This window comes from Cyrtonyx montezumae, unplaced genomic scaffold (genome assembly GCF_038088225.1).
Source record: "Cyrtonyx montezumae isolate F1298 unplaced genomic scaffold, pur_monq_1.0 scaffold_12, whole genome shotgun sequence".
Classification (NCBI taxonomy): Eukaryota; Metazoa; Chordata; class Aves; order Galliformes; family Odontophoridae; genus Cyrtonyx; species Cyrtonyx montezumae.
Window position 1 is genome coordinate 10,858,338 of NW_027071848.1, and position 23,581 is coordinate 10,881,918.

The window sequence follows — 23,581 nt, forward strand, 5'->3', positions numbered from 1 at the left end:
AGCAGTCTGTTCCAAGTCTGTGCTGAAGAGAATGACGTTTCAAGCTTCATATCTAACAATCTGGATGTTCAGACCTTTGAAGAACACCTTGCCTCCAGAAAGCTCAACTTTAACAGATGATAACGGAGCATTTTCAGTGCAAAAAGGCTTTGTTTCACTGCTGGATTAATACATTAATGGGACTCTGTGGATACATTGTGATTGTTACACATACAATATTGGTCACAAAGTGCAGAAAGAGGGAAATGGAGAACTCTCATCTAAGGTATACCTGCACCTCCTTTACAAACTTGTACTTTTACAAAAGAACAGCTATTGTTTATTATTATGTCTTCATTTTTTTATATTCATATACATACATCTCTATATAGATGTATATAACAGGAACAGAGGAAAAACATCAAATGACCATCATATTATGGTAATAATAAAATGTTTGCTTTCAAGATGGAAGTGGAAATTAAAAAGTTTGTGCATTCTGTTCTGACAGAATACTATTTTATGATAATTTGGTCATGTCAGAAAGAGTATGTAGCTGTGTCTCAAGGGGAAGTTGGGAAATCTATTGCTTTCCCACCAAGATTTGTGTGCTCTCTATTTCTTCTGTTGTTGTTTTTTGTTTGTTTTGGTTTTTGTTTTTAACAGAAATAAGCCTCTATTTGTGAAGTGGAAAGCACAGTAAAATTTAACCACTTTTTTCTTCAAATATTTGTCTTCTCCTCTACTCATGGTGGCCTAGGGACCAAAAAATGTAGTCACCTCTTTCAATTTAATACTATATTAACGCTTATCAAACCCCAGCAGCAATTCCGCAGGACTGTGCAGCTTGAGCTCTGATGTGCAGTTTATAGCTGGTAGTTGCACTTCTCCATGAAGCAGGACTCACCAAGTGGGAGACAAAGCTTCAAACCTTTAACCACACGCTCGGAATTCAGAGGGTGGGAACAATCAGAACAGCTGTGACCCAGGAGGCTGACAGATCTCTTAACAGACAACTTAATTATGCTTTCAGATAGTATCAAAATAAGCTATAAAATAAGCTATTTCCCTTTCATTTCTGTCTAAAGTGCTGTCTACAAATAGCTTTATCTACAAAATCTTTGTTAAAGCAATTATCCTGCAATCTGCAAATTGCAAAAAAAGTGTAAATGGGTTTTAGCTGATTTCCTCACTCCTCTTTTGGGCTAACCAAAATGACATGGATTGTAAACAACTCTGAATCTGCTCATTAAGTAATGACCTTGCATTTTATGTATTATGTTTGAACAATTATAAAAAGCAATGGAGTTAAGTGCCCTTACAATTAATGTTGCATACGTGTCCTTAATTCTTCTAAATTCTGTCTGCTGATAGTTTTGAGGTTACTACCCCATACAGTTTTGACATGACTTCCTCTCTTCAATTTTCACAACAGCTGTCACTTACTCAAAGAAAATTTAGGAATAGGTTAGAAATAAAATGATTTTTAACCAGTTGATGATTTAAATAATATCTAAAAAGCAGTGTTGTGATTTCCGTTTCTGGGGCTGAAGGACTCTGCTAGTCTATAGGATAGTTAGTCACCTGGAGCAGGGATCCTGAGAACAAGCACTCAGTACAGGAATGCTGAATTTGTTAACAGATAGCAACAGAGAGAAATACATAGCTGAACACACTTCCTTTGTGATTTTGTACGTTTATCTCAGGACTTCATTAAATCTGTAAGTTAAGATTCAGAACCCTGGTACTGAGCATGCAGGTCACTTTGCCTTCAGAGTCCTTCAGCATCCATTACTGAAGTGCTGCATGGCCTAAGAGATTTGAAAGGAGTTCATTTCATCACAAGGAGTTAGAGCCTGTGTTTCTAGCATCCTCAGATAGCTTTTCAGACAAACAAACCAAGTCCTGTTAAATAAGTTCATAAGTTCATAAGTTCATAAGGTTGGAAAGGACCTATAAGATCATCTAGTCCAACCATCCTCCTATCACTATCTCTACCCAACTACTAAATTAAGTCCTTAAGCACCTCATCTAAACGCTTCTTGAACAGCGCTAGGGATGGTGCCTCAACCACCTCCCTAGGCAGGCCATTCCAGTGCCTGACCACTCTTTCAGAAAAGAAATGCTTCCTGAGGTCTAATCTAAATCTTCCCTGGCGCAACTTGTGGCCATTCCCTCTCGTCCTGTCATTACTTATCAGGGAGAAGAGGCCTACCCCCTCCTCACCACAACCCCCCTTCAGGAAGTGGTAGAGTGCTATAAGGTCTCCTCTGAGCCTCCTCTTCTCCAGACTAAACAATCCCAGCTCCCTCAGCCGCTCCTCATAAGACTTGTGCTCCAGGCCCCTCACCAGTTTTGTTGCCCTTCTCTGAACACGCTCCAGGGCCTCAATGTCCTTCTTGTAGCGAGGGGCCCAAAACTGAACACAGTACTCGAGGTGCGGCCGCACCAGAGCTGAGTACAGGGGGATGATCACCTCCCTGCTCCTGCTGGCTACACTATTTCTAATACAGGCCAGGATGCTGTTGGCCTTCTTAGCCACCTGTGCACACTGCCGGCTCATGTTGAGCCGAGCATCAACCAACACCCCCAGGTCCTTTTCCTCTCTACATTCTTCAAGCCATTCTGCCCCAAGCCTATAGCATTGCATGGGGTTATTGTGGCCAAAGTGCAGGACCCGGCACTTGGTCTTATTGAACCTCATCCCATTTTGCTCAGCCCAGCTGTTCAGCCTATCCAAATCCCTCTGAAGGGCCTCCCTACCCTCAGGCAGTTTGACACATCCTCCCAGCTTTGTGTCATCTGCAAACTTACTGAGGGTACACTCAATTCCCTCGTCTAGGTCATCAATAAAGATATTAAACAAGATGGGCCCCAAAACTGACCCTTGGGGGACACCACTCGTTACAGGACGCCAGCTGGACTTAACTCCATTAACCACTACCCTCTGGGCACGGCCCTCCAGCCAGTTCTCCACCCAGAGAAGAGTGAACCTGTCCACACCACGGGCTGCCAGTTTCCTTAGGAGAATACTGTGGGAGACCGTGTCAAAGGCCTTGCTGAAGTCCAGGTAGACTACATCAACAGCCTTTCCCTCATCTACCTGTCTGGTCACCCAATCATAGAAGGAGATGAGGTTGGACAAGCACGACCTGCCCCTGGTGAACCCGTGCTGGCTGGGTCTGATCCCTTTATTGCCATGCACGTGTCGTGTGATCTCCCTCAATATCATCTGTTCCATAACTTTCCCTGATACTGAGGTCAGGCTGACAGGCCTGTAGTTCCCCGGGTCTTCCTTACGGCCTTTCTTGAAGATGGGAGTCACATCGGCAAGCCTCCAATCTTGTGGGACCTCTCCAGATAACCAGGAATGCTGATAGATGGCAGAAAGTGGCTCGGCAATCACCTCTGCTAGCTCCCTCAGCACCCTTGGGTGGATCCCATCTGGCCCCATGGACTTGTGGCAGTTCAGATGGAGGAGAAGATCTCTGACCGTCTCTGCTTGAATCACAGGGGGTGCATTATGCACCCCATCCCGGACTTCCAGGTCAGGGCAAGTACCATTTGGATAACTGTCCTGTCTATTAAAGATAAAAAATGCTCCAGTTCATAGCTAGTTTCTGTATCCGAGATGAGGTGGGGGGAGAGAACCTGGAATTAGTCCAGGAAAGACAAGGATGTTGGAAGTTTTTCTCCAGTCATCATACTCTCCATAGCTTTTTTGATGGGTTTGGTGGAGAGCTGTGAATCTCTTGTGTCACATAAGCACCAAAATCCTGCCTCAATGGGATTTGCTTTATTGGCTCAGCCCAAATCTTCTGTGAAATAGACATTATGTAGTGCCATTAATTTTACATGTCTTCCAAACGCGCATTGGCACCAGTGTTAAATTTCTTATGGCCTTTCCCATTCCATTTTAATTTCTACATTCCACTACAAACATTTATTTAAAACAGTTTATTTAAATGAAACTTCACTTCCTGTGCAGTGGCAAAAACTCCTCACTCCTCACCAAAACAACAGAACTTTGTGGTTGAAAAGCTGTCAACTCTAATTCCTTTTCAGCACAAGCTTGTCCTTTCTAAGAGGCAATTTCTCTACCAACCTCTTCCTTAGTATGTTTGCCAAGTGTTGGGTAGGAAGTGTATGACTAGCTGATATAGTTTCGTGATTACAGTGGAAAAATAGAGCTTCTAATTAATTTTCACTTTTCTACTATGGTTATAAAAGTGTATATGAAATGATTATTATTGCCACTAGGGTATTTGCACTGTGAACTCCTATGAATAAAAGGAACTAACTCCTGGAAAAAAAATGTATTTGGTAGGCTCAGAATCAGTGAAGGTGTTTAGGTACCCACTGGCTTTGAGCTTGATATCGTTATGAACATGGGTGCCTTTTACTTCATAGTGAATGTGAGAGAGAGAGCATAATTTTCATATAACACACAAAGAATTCCTGTAAATAAACCAAAGTCAAAACCAGCAAAAATTGCAAGTAATATGAGAAGTGAGGGGCCTGGATTTTCAGAACAGGTAAAGCTTTTACAGCTTTTACCTTCAGGCAAGCATCCCCTATTCACCACGTGGAGCTGTGAACTGCATGCACTACTGTGGAAAATGCCAGATGCACACACAGCAGCTCTTTGGTTCAATGCAGTCCTGATAGAGTCCAGTGGCAGAAAATTCACTTCTCAGCTTCTCTTAAAATTGTGCTTATTGCAGTGTTGTTCTTTCATTGGCATCGTGAAAGATTCCTCGGGGCCATGTTTTGTCTTTGTTTTAGTGCTTCACCAAAACAAAATTGCTTGACACAGCTGTCCTAAGGCTGAAGCCATACCAGTGACCTCTTTAACTCCTGCTAAGTATTCCCTTTTCCAAAGTACCAAGCGTGCACACAGGCTGGGGTCAGATTTCATCTATTAGGGACACACGTTAAGAGAGGCAGCAGATGATACAATAAACTGTCCATATGTAACAGAGCAGATAAGCAAACCTAAAAAATAAAGAGAGAATATATACCTTATGAATTTTTTATTTCCTTATCATCCTATAATACTCCCAGAGATTAAACTTAATGAAATGATTGCGATTTTCAGTTTTATTTCTGGGCAGCTATTGACTACTAATAGATTGAATGATTCTTGAATGCTTTTTGAGGTCTATATACATCGAACCTTTTATGAATTTTTAAAAGACAATGTGGCATTCACTATCAGTGCATAGCACGCTATGAAAGCAAATTCAAGTACATAATTATGTAATGAGAGCGATAAGGAGTTTTTATGTGTGAAAAGATAAAATTGCACAATACAACAAAATACATTTATGTGAACTACATTTACATGAACTAGGTAAAATTGTGCTTTGCGAGGAGGACATCTTTATCTTTTTGTTCTGAACTGATTTCTGCAGGTTGTCTCAACTGGAAATGTTGTCCCCATCAGTTCTGTTTTACAAGGACAGTAAAATCATACACAGTGCAGAATAAAATCTCTTCTCAACCTCTGGAGCAGAAGTGCTGGACTTGTTTTCCTTTTGACTTTTAAGAGTTGCATCTCACCTCGTGCCCTCTAGGCGTACTGGTTTAAGCAGACCTGCCACAGGCATTGAGCTGAGTTTTTTTAATTCAACCCTTACAATTTTTCTCCTGTATTTCACCTGGCCATTTTACAGGTGCAGTCTCTAGTATAAGCAATAACCTGACATGTATAACTTATTTTTATTGTCTGTTTTGTTTTCTTGGCTCTGCTTTTCCAATTTTAGAACTCCAGAGTTAGTTCTTAAATTTGGCCTGGTACAGAAATCTCTGAGGATGTGGTTTTTCCTTGTTTGGTTGAGTTCAAGCAGAGGTTAACAATATAATTTAGCCAAACACAAAAGTTAATAAATAACCAACAAAGCATTATTTGTTCTTTTATTTTAGAAAGACACCAGTTTGTATAGCTTTAACTAGAAAACGTTCCCTACAGGGATCTTTCTCTACACTTGGCTCTTTGTCCTTGTATTTAGTTTTCTTTATCTCAGATCGTAATGGCAGTAGAGGACTGTGGCAACCTCTGAACACCAAGATTTATTTCAATCATAAAAACTCTTTCAGGATTCACTAAAGCTTTTATTCTGCAATTTAAAATATTTGTGCAGCTACAAACTATGCAATATTATGGCATAACATTTTTGGTAGAATTAACAGAGTTTTACTGCAAAAAAAAATATGTTCTTACACACTAATTAGCATTCTTTAGTAAGTTCTGGAAATGTTAATTCTATTGTTATCTCACAGGAGTATATAATCACTTACTGAAGTGAACAGATTTTGCTACTTGAAACCATTCTGTTTTCAAGTCACTCATAAAAAAATGGTCATTGCTTTATATCTAAAGCAGCAGCTCTTAGGTCTTTCTCCAGTGTGTGGTACAAAATGCTTCAGCTGCTCAGTGCTGTGGAACACAGAGAGAGAATATGGGAATTTGAAAGTAGATAAAATGCTTGTTTTCCTTGATGTTCATGTGCATTTCCAAATCTTAGAATGCATGTATTTTCAACCATGTCAGGCGTCACAGGGTCTGGATGGAGAAGAAAAGACCTGCATAGTATATACAGAAAGCGCCCGTCGCTCTTATTCATCGCTGCGTTAGTGTCTGATGAATAGCTAGGGGGGGTGGGTGGAATCTCCTGTACCCCTAGACCTGCTCTGTTCTCACGGAGCAGATGGTACTTTTCTTTTTCTGAAAGAGGAGAAGAGGGGGGGTAGGCAGTGTGATTATGATAGCTGTGAGATGCTTGCCATGTTTCTTATGATGAGGTTTCAGCCTTCCCCCTTGCAGCGGTCTGTATGAAATTAAACATAGCCATATAGGACAGGAAAATATCCAGTTTGGGAGAACTCCAACAAATCTGTGTTTTCTTGGGTTCTCTTTCATTTCGTAAGCTCCATTGCATGTTGGAATACAAGAGCCATTGTGTGTCATAGGATAATCCACAAAGAGCAATTTTGTTGAAATTCTCCAAATAGTGTTCCGTTTTTTATATTGTAGAATGGATATAATACTTGCAATTAAGCTTCTTGAACTGTGCAACTTATTTGCCTCAGTTTGGTCCACAAAGCACAATATTTTTGCAATTGAACACAGTTAAATTGACATGATCATACGGAAGCATTCATGGTGATATGTCCTGAAGTCATAAAAATACCTGGTACACTATTGATATTGTTTTGGTCTAAGTTTTCATTAATGAAAAGCTAGTGTAAGTGGGGGGAAAAGGAACAACAGGCATTTCTGATAAGTTTAACAGTTGTGTTTTACGTCTGCTTTTCAGAATTTTCATAAAGGAGTCAAACAGACAGACGGTTCAGAAAGCTTATCAAGTCTTGACAGTCTTGAGGCTGGAGGACAAAATGGAAATTACACTCCATCAAGCGAATCCTCTTTGACTACAAGCAGGGACCGTGCCCCAGTTACTCCAGGAAAGTCACAGACCACGAGTAATGATATGTGTCTAAATAACGGTCAGAGAAATTCAGACTCCCGAAACAACCAGCATCACCTACCTACCAGGGACCTTTTAGCCAAACTTAATGCTCTAACTCTTGCTAAACATACAAGTTATACAGAAGAGGAACCACTCGTTTCTCATAGATCCAGAAAAAAAGTGGCAGAGTTCTCTGTTTCTGGCAATCAAGAAAGCTCTGTAAATAAAGCATTCCCTTTTCTACAAAACATAAAAGAAGAAAGGAACAACTCATCTTCTGGAGCAGCTAGCACATTAACAGCTGGTCATTCTGTTTTCAGTCCTATCAAAGCCTGCGCCAGCCCTGTTCCTCCTATTCCAGGAGAAAGAGTTCAGGATGTGACTCAAAATCAGAGCTTTAAAATGACCCCACAGAAAAGAAGTAAACCTTTGCAAACCTCCACGGAACCTACGGCAACATCTGGAATCTTATTTCCTAATCAGAGGTGTTCCTCTGGCATCTCCATCCCAGCTGATCTGATGCCAAAGGACAGAAATGGCAGCAGGGATTTTTTTAAATATACTTTAGGAAAAGTGATTGAAACAAAAGAAGAAAACATTAAATCTATTGATGACACTGACCAAGGATCATCTTTACTTCCGGGCATACCAAATGCCTCAGCTCTGTGCAATGTTAAGAAGCAGAATAACAAAGAGGAAGATAAGGCTAATGTGGCTGAAACAAAGTTAGTGGTGTCTGATACAGAACTTGGTTTTGTCACTCCTGAACAGCACAACTCCCAGAAAAACAACACTTGTGACAGGAGAAGAGCAAAACTAGTCAGAAGTATCGTAAAGAATGAGGCTGAAGCTGTGGTGATGAACGACAGAATCACTTTTGGTACTCGACCTGTGTCTTCTATCAGAGACAGTTTAGAACTTGCAAAATGCAAAAAGAAAAGTGCAGAAAATATGAAATATGGTAGAAAGCTAAAAAAGGAGATGATGAGGAGGATGCTGGCACCTCGGCCACCATCTGCACCTGCACTGGGGAGCAAACATGGCAAAACCAGAGCCAGCCCAGCAGCGAGACGGCCTCTGCCTTCTTCCCATCCTCAAGACACCACTGCCAATGGGAACTCTTTAAATGAAAGGAAAGCTTTGCTGGCAGATCAGACTTTAAATAAAAATACACCAGGAAACAGTGAGAGCAGAACTTGTAGTTCTCAGGCGTTCACCATGCCGTCCACACCTCGCTGCAGCATGTCCTGTGAACCTCTGGCAAAACGTAGTGGTTCTGTCAGCCATGGGCCAACAAGGGGCTGCCAGGACTGTTCTGTGACCTGCACCGAACAACGTGCTAGCACAAAAAACAGAATACATCTTGACCGTATCCCAACAGCTGAGGAAACAAGTGCAAGGAAAGGAGCATATATTGCCCGCACTCCCAAGGATCCTGCTGCTGGTAAGACCCAAATGTTTTCATTGGGAATGGGTGGGAATTAGGCAAAACCCGAACTTCCGATTTTTGGTGTTGCGCATAACCCAAAGTTCTGTATTTTAGTGTTGCGAACGTGATATCGAAACCCAAAATCTACTTCTGAGGTGGAAAAAGGTCACAACAGAAAGTCCCAGATTTTCATGTTGGCAGCGTGACATGAAAAGACAAAGTCTCACTTCTCTGGGGAAGAGAACTGTGCAAAAAACAAAGTTCTGATTTTTAGAGTTGTGTAGAAGTGATGGTTGTGGGTTGGGGTCGTTCATAAGAACAGAGATTTAAATTGCACAGATTGGTTCCCAGTTACAGCATCCATCCCTCCATGCAGTCACAGCACGCAGCTGGCTGCAGCAAATTTCTGCCATTCGTCATCGACATTTCTGCTCTAGTGGTGCCCACAGGCCTCTCAAACGTGGATCCCTATTTTTGTAAGTTCTCTACAATACTAAATGAAAAGGAAGTTATTTCCCTGAGATCCTGACTAGTGAGCAGATGTGACAGGTGGTCTAAATAATGAAATAAGAGGAAGCGGGTTTATATGAGCAAGTTTGGCAAGGTCACTGCTGGATTCTCCACCTGGGAAAGGGCAGCCCTGGCCGTATAGACAGACTGGGGGATGAGAGGCTGGAGAGCAGCCCTGCTGACAGGGATTTGGGGGTCACGTTGAACAGGATTCAGCAGTGTGTCCCAGCAGCCAGGAAGGACAACTACACCTGGGGTGTGCCAGGCCCAGCAGTGCCCCGGGGCGGGGAGGGCTTGTCCCACTCCTCACTGCACTCATCCGGCCTCATCTCCAGCACTGTATGCAGTTTGGGGTGCCACAGTACAAAGAGGACATAAGACTATAAGAGAGTGTCCAAAGGAGGGCTACAGAGATGGGGAAAGGTCTGGAGATCAGTGTGTGAGGTCCCTGGTTTGCTCAGCACAGAGAAGAGCAGACTGAGGGTAGGCCTCATGCTGGCATGGAGCAGGCTGCCCAGAGCAGCGGGCACAGGCCCAGGTGCCCAAATTTGAGGAGCATCTGTGCAACACTCAGTCATACAGTCTGATTTTTGACCTGTCCTGTGTGGAGCCATGGGTTGGACTCAGTGATCCTCACCGGTCACTTCCAACTCAGCTCAGGAAATTCTATGATTCTGTGATAACTGGGAGCCACAGCTTGCTGTCGGACAGACACTGCCAGCCGAGAGTGAAAGAAGTGCAGACCTACCTGCTTTCATAATGCTGACACTGAACGTGCCTAAAATCATTACATCTTAGCCTCATTAGTACAATTAATGCTCAAAAACATTGCATATGAATTTAAAAAGTTAAAAGCTTCTACCAGTCAACTGTTGCCGTTTCACAAAACGTCTGATTGGTGTAGACTTCTAAAACATGGATTTACAATAGTGAAGAAGTTTTAGGACCAGTCTCACATTTTATTAAAAAAATATATACCTTGGGAACAATATGCTGCAGAGAATGACTTGTAAGTTAGAGAAAAGTCGAGGGAGAATAATCTCGTTTTTTACATTTCAGAACGGTTTCATACTTGCAATTTCCCTTCTCTCTCCCCTGCAGCCCACTTAAGGCAGTGATACATCCTTCTGCTTGTAACGTGTGTTGTATGCTGCTGTGCTTCCTCTTGACGGCCCTAAGCTGGGGCACAGCTCCTGAAAGTCCACACAGCACCAACCAGCACTGTGCTGTGATCTGCCCTGCAGCCCAAAGACCCTTTCCATCAAAAGAAGGAATTCCCATGAATTACAAAGCCAAGTTTCTTATTTTGTTTGCAGTAGATACATAGTTTGAACGATGGGAACAGAGCTAGATGAATATTCTTGGCCTGAAGGAAGTGAGAAATGAGAAATTTTATCTGCTTGTCCATTCAGTTCAAAGGCAAAGAGATGAGCTTAGCTATGCGATTTAAGTTAAGCTGTTTGATTTTACATTGGAAATGAATGAAGCTTTCTATTACCCTACCTGGCCTGGAGCAGAGGTGATGTCCTTATCTGCACATCAGATCAGTGAGCGGGTCCCGGTGTGACAGAGCTCCAGTACTGTTAGAGGAGGGGCTGAGAAACGTCTCTTTAAGATTTGGGTGGGTGGCCCTTTCTCAGTATCTGCTTATATTTCGCGTTTTGAAAGCCTTCTTTATTTACATGCACTAGATTACTCTTAATGGCTGGCTATTATTTGTTCTATTGCCTGCAAATGCTCGTGGATCACCATGGGCTTTGTCCTGAAGTGCTTGCTATGAGAATGAATATATTGCTCGAGTAAATTGTCTTCTTTGCCTCTGCTGCTGAGCTCACTTAGGTCTGTGAGGACACAAGAAAATGTGGTCTGTTGCAGTGTGCCCAAATGTGTGCTACAGAAAGTGAGAGCAAGATGAGTAAATGAAATTGTCGGACATGGGGATCTTCCTGGAATTGTGGTTCCAGGCTTAAAATCTGTATTTCCTGTCTGACACAAACTATGCTCTATTGCTGGATGCTAGAGTTATTTTCAGTTCTTTAATATTCAGCCAGTAAGGTGCTTTGAAAATGCGTTTAGCATTTAGCCTGAGACAAATAATGCCTCGCGGGCATGATAAGGGGTATGGTTTAGTGATGAGACTCAGTAGGGCAGGTTAAAGATAGACTTAATGATCCTGAAGGTGTTTTCCAGCCTAAATGAGTCTATGATTGTATGATAAACCTGGCAGTAGTTCACATGCTTATAGATAAACAGGTATATCTCAGTATCTTATGCCCTTAAAGATATTATATTTTTAATTAAGTTACCTAGGTGAGTATTTCCTGGTAGTAGACCTACTGTGTCTTGCAAACTGATTAATTAAAGATTGAGATGCATCAGTAGAGTAAATTTTGAATTTATTTTTCAGGGAAAGGTTGTGTGATTACTAATATAACAAGAGGTTTCTTCTTTAATTCTTCTTAGGTTTCTGCCTATATACAATATAACACGATTATACTCCTTCTTTTCAGGTGTTACTCAGCACCATCTGTCACATTACAACAATTCATGTAAAACTAAATGCCAACCTAGCAAAGCTCCTGTATCCCGTATTCCTGCTGGGGATAGCAGCCACAAGACTTGTTTCAAAGCTCCTTCTAGGACGAACGAATTGGGCTTTTTCCATGCTAACAGTAAGAATTCTGCTTTGTTAAATATCACTATAATAACAAGCAAAGAAATAAAATTCTGTTAAAATCATTGAAACACCTCTTGGCATAAACTTCTGCTTACAGAATCACAGCACCATAGGATTGTTAAGCTTGGAAAAGACAGCTAAGATCACCCAGTCCGACCATCCACCCACCACCAATATTGTCCATTAAAGCCTGTCCCTAACTACTACACACCTGTTCCTTTAACACCTCCAGATGGTGTCTCCACCCCCTCCCTGGGCACCCCATTCCATCTCCTCTTTCTTTCAGAGAAGAAACTTTCCCCAGTATTCAACCTGAGTCTGTTCTGGTGCAACTTGAGGCCATTCCCTCTCTTCCTATTGCTGTTACCCGGGAGAAGAGCTCCGGTCCCACCTCACCACAGCCTCCCTCCAGGCAGTTGCAGAGAGAGATAAGCTCTCCCCTGAGCCTCCTCTTCTCCAGACTGAGCAGTCACAGTTCTCTCAGCTGCTCCAATTTGTACATTAAATTGTACCTGATAATAGGAGAATAAATAGTTCATTTCTATTTCCACATAAAAATCAAGTAACTGTATTTACTAATGAGAGCATAATGTATCCTTCAATATGTAGACCCTGACTTGCATGTTGAAATACTGATTTACATCTCCAGTTTGTATGCATGGAAATTTGTTTCGGTAAATTTTGAAAATGCACTGACAAAACTAAGAAGTATTTGAGGTTTGGTATCTAAATGAGATCTTCCTATTTTCGGGAAGCTACTGCAGAGTGCATGCCTTTTACATCTGGATTTTATAGTGTTATCCTAAGATGAAATTAAGCATGCTTTTAGAATTGTCTGAAATTGAATTGTCTGAAAAGAAAATACTTTTAGCAAGATACACTCTAAGCATACATAAGGTGAACTCTTAAGCTCTGAGACAGAAATTTGCCCACCAGTACAAGTTATGCTTCTATGATTTTTATCATATTTTTCACAGCTTTTATTTTATTTCTGAATGCATCTCATTTAAGGTGTTGTTCCTGTTACAAAGCAAAGGCAGATCTTAAACAACTGTGAAAATAAACACAGAGCGTTTACAGAACACAGAAGGCAAACTGCACCTTCTAAAAGATGGAAGCCTATTCATACACAGGTAAATATTGGATCTAAAAAAATAAAATGGGGGGGGGGGGTTGTTTACCCTCAAAATTGAAAGAATTTTGAGAATATCAAATATTTGTTCTGTGTCACAGAATTTTGATCGATGTGCTGAGTCAACATCTCATCACTATTAATAAAGATAATAAAACCAATTAGAATGCATCCATTGTATTGGTATATACTAACTTTGCACTTGAAAACATTTAGTAATATGAATTAATAAATAAAAATATTCCAAAAGTATTACTGTTACCTTCAATTACACTTTAAATGTCTTACATTTTTTTGGTAGAATTTGTTGCACACCGTCCAGCTGAGTCCTGTTCAAACTGCATCTGAACCTGCACAAAGTATGAATAACAGCTGTAAGTCTGAAGAAGGTATAGTAACATATCTCTTCAATTACTTTTAAACATGAAGGACTGACCTAATATAGTGTAACATCACTTGTGGCATCTTCTGGCATCAGTGATTTAAAGTAAGGAAGAGTGGTTTGTTGTCTAGGTTGTAATTTTTTCACAGAAATATAAGATATAGCATCACGTGTCATGACACTGATAATATTATAAATCCATTACAACCTAGAGTTTGCATTTAACTGCCTGATAGCTCTGCAAGTCAGACATAACAGTATGATATGGACAGATCCTGGTTGCTGTCATTATACAGGCTAGTAGATCTTGCTCTGACCCACTGATCCCCATTGTAAAGCACATTAGTGATCTTATATCATTTTCTACCATATGTTGCTCCTTGACTGCCACCTGTTTGATTTTTATAATGTGAATTTTATACGTTTCACAGATCCATAGTCAAGAAAGCAAGCAGTATATTTAAACGTTGTGAACTCTTCTTGTCTGCATTTACCACTGTAATCTCGTCAGTTTCAGAAAGCACAGCTCAGTTTCTTATGGCAGAAAAGCTAATAAGTACAGCAGCTACAGAAGATGAAATCCTGGCAGCTATGGAAGGTGTGCAACCAGGCAGACAACCCCTTCTGCATAGCACAGCTCCACGTCTTGGCATGAGTGCCCTTTCAATAGAAGAAGAGAAGATTACCCAGTCTCTTGATCGTCTCAATCAAAGGCTACAAAGTTTAATAACAAGAAGAATCCTACACTAGGTGATTAAATAACTTTATATTTTGTTGTCATGTGTTATTTTGGATTAAAGACATGAATCTTATGATAAAATCTTTCTTCTTGTCATTTTCTTCTTTCTGTTACTGACTAGCCATAGCAAACAGATCTTTTTGCTGGTTAGTTTTCCAGCACTTTCCTTGGTCATCCGATTAGAATCGATATTCATATGATATGAACTTCCCTTTTAGACTCTTGCTTCTGTATCTCAGGGTTAATATTTGCTTTGACCTACGTGACAGAGTTGCCATCGCTGGAATTAAATTTAAGAGGTGTGGATGCGGTGCTTAGAGACTTGGTTTAGTGGTGGACTTGGTAGTGTTTGGTTGATGGCTGGAAGTGACCTTAGGGGTCCTTTCCAACTGAAATGATTCCCTGGTCATGCAGGTCTTTGATAAAAATTCACAGGAGATGGACATTTTCTGTCTATTTTATGTGCTGTGTCCTTTCCAAGAACCATCTGACAGTGTCCTCAGACGTAGTCCTCTGCGCAGCCATGAGCTGGACTCAGTGATCCTTGTGCACTCCTTCCAGCTCAGGATATTCCGTCACCCTGTGACTGTATAATGCTGTGTTGCAGGTCAGTGGGAACCTTGTGGCAGTGCACGGAGTCTCCTCACTGCTCCACATGGCTTTCCATATCTTTGGAATAACTTCTGCACGTCATTTTTGCCCTTTATGGAACTGCCGAGTCTCCCAGACTTCCCTTTTTATTTGGATTTGTTTTATACACGACTTCACTTGCTACATATGCAAGTTTACAAGGCTCTGCTTTCTTGAAGTCCATTGATTTTCTTTCACTGTTGTACTTACTTTTCTTGTAGACCGATCATTTCGTGGTTAGTTGCCTGGTTTTACCCCCATGGTTCCCGCTGAGTGGAATCACACCAAACTTGGACTTATTTTATACCACTAAGCTCCTGCACACTATTCATACGTTCCTACATCAAGAGTGGGTTGCTGAACCTTGAAGGAGAAGGCTTCAGTTTCCTGTAAACTGCAAAAGCAGGATGAAACAGCTTAGCAACTACCGACAATCTCTCTGCAACGGCAGCTTACAATTCCTGCTCCCCTCTGGCTGTGGTTCATTACACTGCACTTCACTGCTTTCCTATTGAAGCAAATGAAATAAAGAGTTCCTCCCTATGTAAGGCAAGAGTTTTGGTATGATGTGTTCCAGTTAAGAACGCAGTTACGAGCTTTATTTCAAGAAAAAAGAACAGGAGACATTGCTGTACGAATAACAGGGAACTGACAGGGAAATAAAGGGAAAAGTAAATTCAGCAAAGGAATTGGAAGCAATAAAGCTGAAGTTTATGAAGTGTGAAAAGCAAAACTGAAAGCTGTCGGAATAGTACATAAGGAATCTTGAAGAAACAACGAAAGAAGGTAACAGATTGCTAAGAAATAACTGTAAATTAAAATGATATATATGTCTGTATTTAAACCTTAGCTTGCTTAAGTGTTTTGGAAGTAAAAACTCATCACAGGAAGCTACAATATTTTCTTCTTATATAACTTGTGAGCATGTGTATGTACCTCGAAGCAAACTGTTGGAAGTGAATTACATAACACTTCTGACTCCCTTTTTTGCACTGATTCCACTTGTTGCCAAATGATATGCTTAAAATCGTGCACCATGGCAGTAACTTTTTTTCAACAATTAACAATTAATCACTAACCAATCTAAGCCTGGAATTTTTGCTGCTAGCCTAGAGCAGCTAACGCTCCCTTCTATAGCTTTGGATTTCTTCATAGACACACAAATTTCTCTCTTTCTTTGCTTGTTTGTTTCAGATTACAATATCTAGCTGCACATTTTTTAAAATACAAATGTGGCATATGCTTCAACAGATAATAGCAGAGGAAGAAAGAACAGTTATATCAAACCACATTTCCACAGTCTTTGGGAACGTCTGTGCTGAATATTTGATGGGATCGTACTTCCATGTTGACATTTGCTTTAGATACATTTATCATCTACTTTGATGCTATTTTTAGATGTTCAAGAAGCCATCACCAGGAACCCATCTGCCTCAGGAATTTTACAGTTACTCGCTGCTTTTGTTAAGTATTAAACTTATTTACGTTCAACTTTCCCACATACTGAGCTGAAGGCTTATTTTGTCCATTTGATCATCTTCGTGGCCCTCCTCTGGCCCCACTCCAGTTCTCCATGTCCTTCTTGCATTGAGGGCCCCAGAGCTGGATGCAGAGCTCCAGGTGGGGTCTCACGATAGCAGAGCAGAGGGGCAGAATCACCTCCCTTGCCCCTGCTCATTCTTCTCTTGATGCAACCCAGGATACTGTTGGCCTTCTGGGCTGCAAATGCACACGGCACATTTGGAAATAGCTGCTCTCCACACAAATGCATTTTCCTCTCTTGCAGTAGCCAGGCTTGCATGGCTGATTTGTGACAAGATGCTCCCATGGATTCTTCGTCTACGTTTTCATTCATGACTGCATGAATAAAATACAAACACGAGGCTCTGCTCAGGCTGCCCAGTCCCTATAAGATGGACATTTAAGAGCCTTCTTTCCCAACCAGTGTATATGAGAATCTATGCGCCTCAGCATTCAAACAGGTGTGTCTACCTGTACGTACAGATGCAGATCTCAGGTACTGGTTTAGAACTGTTCTCAATGGTGAATGAGCAACTGCTGTGCAAGTTCCCAGCTGCAAAAAACAGTGACTGAGATGTTATCTATTCTTGTGCTATGAGAAGCAATGGAATTTTTCAGTTTTTTCTTCATTGAGAGGACCATCTTCTTCAGCTCTCCTGTTTTCAGAGCATCCAGATTTTGAATGGATATTCACTCAGTTATTTGTATGAATAGCATTATGCCTTGTAAAGCCAACATTTTAATCCTAAGGTTGGACATTGTTCACATACAATTGAAAACAGATCACAAAATGTCCTCAAATAGTGTTTCTTGAATGTTATACGTAATTACTTTTCTGTTTTTATACGTGTATATCTCATCATTCTCCATTTTATCATAGAGTATTCGGCAACATAGATCACCTCCTTCAGTGGATACTGCAGTAACCTCACGGCAGTACTGGAACAGATCAGAGAGCAACCAATTGCAACTGTGCAGGAAATGCTGTTTTCAAAAAGCTGCTCTGGAATATGCAGCTTTAGTACTTTACATGTATATTATATGACACTGTAAAATTTGTTGCCTTTTCCCCGGCAACCTAAGTTACGTTTCGCTCCGGCCTGCAGTGGTCTCACAGCCTACAGGCCCAGCGCCCAACCCTACCGGTCCCGCGCCCCGCCCGATCCACTTGCCACCATGAAATGCACCAATACGATGAGTGGCAAATGGCCTTTATCCTAAGTAACACACTCTTCTTATAGCTTTCTACATTACAATACTACCAAACACCTGTGCTACGGTTATCTCTACTCAACAGGTGTGTGGCATTTCTTGTCTTCTCCATATTTGGCCTTACTTTCCCTCCCCTCTTATCTTCAAGAAAGGTTTACCATGGTTTCCCAAGAGTCAAGGGACCCCTGAGGGGGTCCTGCTGCAACTTGGAGATTTCCACATCCTCTTTCCAAGCTTTCAGTTAGCTACATCTCTCCCTCCCCATGCTCAAGCAAATCTACTACAACTCGAGCAGACCCTAACCGCGTACATCCTGAAATCCCCGCGTTACGCCTATACATGCTATTGTCCTCTCGATTAAGCCTTACCCCGTTACATCGCGAACGCAATCCTCCTAGCAATTCTATTTCATCTTACCTATTGATTTTTCTAACTGCTTAACAATCTATTATTCTAAGTGTGGGTGATAAATAGCACTTCTACCTAATGATCTCGCGAACCTGGTTACAATCTTTCGAAAAGCCTTCTGTATCCCGCGCATTGATCAATAGCTCTGTCCGTCATGTTGCTTCAACATCGTTGCAGACTGCTCATGAAGCAAGGTATGCAGATGGTGATGCAGGCCAACACCAGAAGCACCAGGACACAGATGATAAAAAGTTGCTTTAACCACGCCAGGTTAGGTAACCAGCCTGTAAGTTTTTCCCGTAAGTCCAAAACTCCGAGTGAAGTATCATCCATAGGTGTTTGATGAAGTACCTTGGTCTGTTCCCATATTGCCTGCAAGTCTGTCTCTATTCTTTGTGTCTTGTCGACATAAGCACAACAACTCTGGTTTATTACCATGCAGACTCCACCTTCCTTGGCTGTTAGGATGTCTAACGCCCTTCTATTTCGTAATACTATTCTACTTAATGCTGAAACTTTTCCCTGTATCGTCTTGATGGCATCAAGGGTGGCGTTTTCTATCACCTCCAGAATAGCTGAAATATTTACAATTGCTTTTTCTAACTCACTAACTCCTAAATGTGGAAAAAAACATCTGATGGAACTGTGGAATCCTGTGGGCCTGTCCACAAGGGGATTATTGGTCCTTCTCACATGCCTCCATGGGGATCGTAACAAGCCCTGTAAAGATCTGCTATGTACTGATGCCTGTGACACCAAATACCCTGCTGTGCATGTACCCATCCAATTCCACAGTAACGCCTTTTGAGCCCAACCATCCCCACATAGCCACCAATATCCAAAAGGCAATTTACAAGGGTTGGTCATGTTCTCTTGTTGCGTAAACACCGTTCCCAATCCCACCATTCCCAAAACCTCTCTGAGTGCCAAGCACTTGACCTATTTTCTCAAGGATCACATCCTCCACCCTGCTTCCAATGGGACGTTTCGTTCTCGCCAGATACCAATCCTGAATTCCCATATTCCCAACTACAACCCACACCTGTCAGATTTTGCCATCCTACATCTACACTGTAATCACCCTTCCCATCTCTGTCAACAAAGATGGACCTAGTTGAGTTGATGACAAGCAACTCAAATTGTGGCCCTTTAACTTGCTCTAATTCCTCTCCATACTTACATTTCCCACCTGACACCCAGTCTGGGATGGTCCAATTGAACACAACCACCCCAAATGACGGTAACTCCCCACTCACTTTAGGAAGTGAGGGTGCCTCAGGCCCATGGCCCCTCCAGTAAATAATGCTGCTAAGCAGCTGCAAGGAGTAACACAAGGAAATGATGAGAGCTCTGGATTTTTAATTCCCTATCAGTGTCTGATTTTCTTTTCGTATCTATCTAGAAGGTGCTGTGGAATTTGGGGCTTGTTTCTACCAGAGAGCTCCCTGGCTGCTGCTCAGTGTCATTCCTAACCTTTGTTAATGTGTATAGAAGATTGAAAGAGCTGTCCTTCAGTGGTGGGCACAGCACTGCAACCCTGCCCATTGCACAGGGTTGGGATTAGATGAACTTTAAGGTCCCTTCCAACCTCACCCGTTCTGTGTTTCTGTGGCACCGGCAGAAACCTGCGCTCAGAAGAACACATGCATTTCTCTGGGTGGAATGTGTCTTTCATGAAAGCATCTATTTCAAACTTCATTATCTTGAAAGAGGATGGCTACAGTATGGAGACAATTAAGAGACGTTACTTAAACATCAAAACTGCCTAAAGTCAGCGGCCCCTTATGGTTGCCATTGCCACCTGTCTGTCCCTGAGACCAGAAGGGGAAGCTGGAGCTCACATGTCTAAAGGGCCATGATGTGTGTCGCTGCTTCTTGGGCCTCTGGTGCTCAAGTACATGTCAAATTCCCAGCAGAAGACATCTGTGTATCCCCTAAGCAAAAGAACAAAGGCCTTCTGAGTTTGACTTTGGAATTGGTTTGCGTCCAGAAGGCTGAGCCCTTACATCTCTGTTTGTGTGCACTATACTGCGACATTCCAGTATGGTGAGGATTTAATATTTAAATAGGGAAAGAAAGTTTCCCCACAGAGATTAAGAAAGGGAAAGCAAATAATCCAAATACCAGAGGGTATGGATCAAAAACAACTCTGCCGGTCAGCAGGCCAGAATGCCAGCTTAACCAGGTTCCTTCTGCTGTTAATCGGTTTAGGTGGCAAAAGCAGAGCCCATGTGTCAGCTTCCTCTCTTAATTACAGGGAGAGACTTGTCAAAAACAGGTGCCTGTATTTGAAGTTCCTAGGAGAATCCTTTCAAGTAGGATAGTTGATTTAGGGTTACAGACTGTACCTCCAAGACGACAGCTTCGTGTCTCAGATTGCTTTGATTCCTTTGGCAACGTTGCAGTTTTTGTTGAGGTGTCTGAACAGTGTGGCTCTCAGAACCAAGGAATGTGCATGGAGTCAGTGAGCCCAGAGGCAGCTGCTGGATGCTGAGCACCCTGGACGAGCCAGCAAGTTCTTTTTGTCCCGTCTGATGATTACTCTTCTGACCAACATTTCAGGCTGTCTGTTCATTGCACAGAATTACTTCAGAAAGCACTGTTTCATTTATCAACTATAAAGGAAAAGTAACTATGCTAAAATCAATGAGGTTTGGACATGAACATTAAAATTTGGGTACCTTAGATTTCTTCCTAGAACTCTTCTCTCTGGCTGCCATTTTCACTGCTTTATAAAGAAATCAGACCATATGCTTTCTACAATCAAATTTTGACACAAAATCATACCAAAAAACAGGCTAACAATAAGGTTTTAATGCAAGCCTAAGTGGTCCCCCTCTAAAAATATCCTTAAGTCGTACGGTACCATCTTTTGCTGGGAGGGGATGTATACTTGAAGCAGAAGGCTGAACTCCAACAGGTCACATGAAGTTGTACAGGGAAGACTGAGCTCAAAATTCATTTTCCATTGGTAAGATTAAACCTTCACATTTCACAGAAAGCAAATGTGTTTCTCTTTTTGGAAATAAATTTGCCAGTTTACAGTCAGCTTCCCTTTAACAGTGGTGGCTGTGCTGAAAAATAGTGTTGGGTAGCTGGGAATTTGCTCTATCAAATAGTGCCATTGTGCTCTTTGTATCTGTTCTAGTTTCTGTGGAAATAAATAGGAGGCATTGCTTTCAGAGTGACCTACGTCCTTCTAATCTGTACTACTAATGCTGCTGCCCAGGCACGCCTGGCTGTGACAAATCCTGATACACACTGGGGATTTGTAGGGCACGCAAGCACCTGGCCAAAGTCCCCTTCTGCTCCACTTCCCATGCAGCAGCCTCCAAAGCCAGGAAGAGGATGAGCTCCTGGTGTATCCAGAGTACCAGACAGACAACCTGCCACCACCTGCTCCAGCACTTGCGGCTGGGTGCTGGTCTGGGAGGAGACAATGGGCTTGAGCACTTCAACACGGTGGGAAAGGCCTCTGGCTGCCATAACCACACTCTGCTCGGACCGAGGGATCCTCAAAGCATTTGAGAATAAAAGGCACCTTTGGAAGCTGCATTTGTGTGACTGGTGCTGATGAAGTCTGGAGACAAAACCAGAATGACAGTGAGCACGAAGAGATATCAGAGATATCAAACTTCTGGGCAGGCTGGGCACAGAGAGCAGCACTGAAAACATGCGGCCGTCAGTATATGGGAATAACTAGATGCTTGTCATCAAACACACTGAAACACATCAGTCTGCTCAGGCAAGTAGACAAGAGCTTCCATATTCTGTAATCATCCTCATCATAATATTCATAATTGATTGGCTCATAATGATTCCTGCTCTAACACCACTGCTTTCATAAACGGGAATGCAACCAGCATGAACATGACTCCATCTAACTAGAGATGAGCTTTTGGAATTGCATTTCAAATTGTAGCCACAGGATTCCTTCAATATTAAATAAAAAACCCAAGCCAGCAACAATGGTGGCAACGATCCAGGTAGCAGAACTGACTGCGGGTGACAGAAATCTACATGTAATCTCTCTAGAATTGTATATATTAATTTTCTGTTTGTTCTGAAAAGAAAGGAATTGTTCTGTGTTTGTATTTAAACTGCATTCAATAGTCATGCTCTTTCAGGGTGGCAGGAAGAAGCAAAGAAAAGAGGAGATGAGTGAACAAGAGGAAGGGGAGGGGAGGGAAAAGAAAAAAGGGGAGCAAGATTGCCTTTCATCCATTTTTCAGTGTCTGTTCTTACTTAGCTTTTCCTACTGGTGTTGGAATGATACCTAAAAGATGCAGAATCCCTTTGACACCTTGCACTGTTAGATAAATATGCCAACAGCATGGACTGTTGTCTGTTATTTGATGGCCATTGAGGATCTGTGCCACTAAACAAAGTGAAATGCATGAAAATATTTACTTCACAGTCAGCAAAGAGTTTTGGTCAAACAAAGAATAAATGAGAAAATGTACAATTCTCTTATGTAGAAGTCTATTTCCACACTTCAAGATAAGGTTTTGAAACTAAATTTAGCTTAAGCAGATCAGCTGGAGGCTATGTGGAAATGTACAGTTTCAGGTCCATTTAAATATTTTGGTCATGTCTTGTCAATGGAAATTATTTTCCCTTCTGACTTCTCAATTTAAAAGCAACCATCATTTGCTCTGCCCACTCAAGAGATGTGAGTTTCTGCTGCAGGCAGAGGGTTGGGCTCTGGAGAACACGGTCTTCAGAGATCATAGGGTCGGTTTGCTGGAGTTATTTTCCCATAGTTATTCATGTTGCACCACTGACCACAGTATTTCTGGCCAGCCCATGCCCACAGTTTCCCTTTGGTGACTAGGGCTGTAATTTGCTGCATTGTACTGCTGTGGGAGCACCAACAGTGCTGAGCAGCTGCGGCAGCACAGTGTGGCTTAAGGCAGCAAGTGTGTGGAGGAAGGATGGGTACAGGCACAGATCCTTCACTGCATTGCAGGAGGAGCCAGGGAGGCAGATCCTATGTTGTTCTGGCTGAACCTTTCCATTCCTGGAGAGTATTTTGTAGCTTTAGTCCAATCAGAAATGATCGGCTTGTCTGACCAGAAAGATTCTATGTTGAGGTCAGGTGTTTAACGGCCTGCGTTCAGTGGAGATGGAGAGTGACTGTGGGATTTCCTAAGCAGCTCCTACGCCAGTAACCATTATTGTCTTCCATCTTTCCCTCGGGTTGTTAGAAAGCTGGATGAAAACATGCACCCCTTAAAACTCTGGTGGCCTGAGCACTCCAGAAGGGAGCTCCTTTCTGAAGCAGAATGTGCTGTAAGGGCCTGTAGGATGACACCATCATCACACACAATATGTTTTTGCAGACACAACTAAACCTTCCAGTTTAACAATCTCATAATGTGTATGTGGGGTTGTTTCCTAGAGGGATGGACGTGTCTATGACATGCATAAATACATTCCTAATCCTCAGTAGCTAGCACTGCTTGTGGGAATGAGAGAGATGATAACTTT

The 23,581-nt window shown here is 42.0% G+C and overlaps 2 protein-coding genes across 2 annotated transcripts in view; one reads left to right on the forward strand and one right to left on the reverse strand.

Moving 5' to 3' along the window:
* CEP126 (centrosomal protein 126) overlaps positions 1 to 16,425 on the forward strand; it is a 30,503-nt gene extending 14,078 nt beyond the window's left edge. The window contains exons 6-11 of the mRNA XM_065730374.1: positions 7,299 to 8,895; positions 11,901 to 12,062; positions 13,079 to 13,200; positions 13,501 to 13,588; positions 14,093 to 14,302; positions 16,349 to 16,425. Of these exons, the coding sequence (XP_065586446.1) occupies positions 7,299 to 8,895; positions 11,901 to 12,062; positions 13,079 to 13,200; positions 13,501 to 13,588; positions 14,093 to 14,302; positions 16,349 to 16,425 (2,256 nt within the window). The remainder of the gene's footprint in view (positions 1 to 7,298; positions 8,896 to 11,900; positions 12,063 to 13,078; positions 13,201 to 13,500; positions 13,589 to 14,092; positions 14,303 to 16,348) is intronic.
* Positions 16,426 to 18,253: 1,828 nt separating this feature from the next.
* LOC136044846 (uncharacterized) lies at positions 18,254 to 21,577 on the reverse strand. Its single transcript, XM_065730375.1, is given in 4 exon segments — positions 18,254 to 19,008; positions 19,011 to 19,407; positions 19,680 to 19,808; positions 21,302 to 21,577. Coding segments are annotated over 4 exon segments (1,557 nt in total).
* Between the last annotated feature and the right edge of the window lie 2,004 nt (positions 21,578 to 23,581).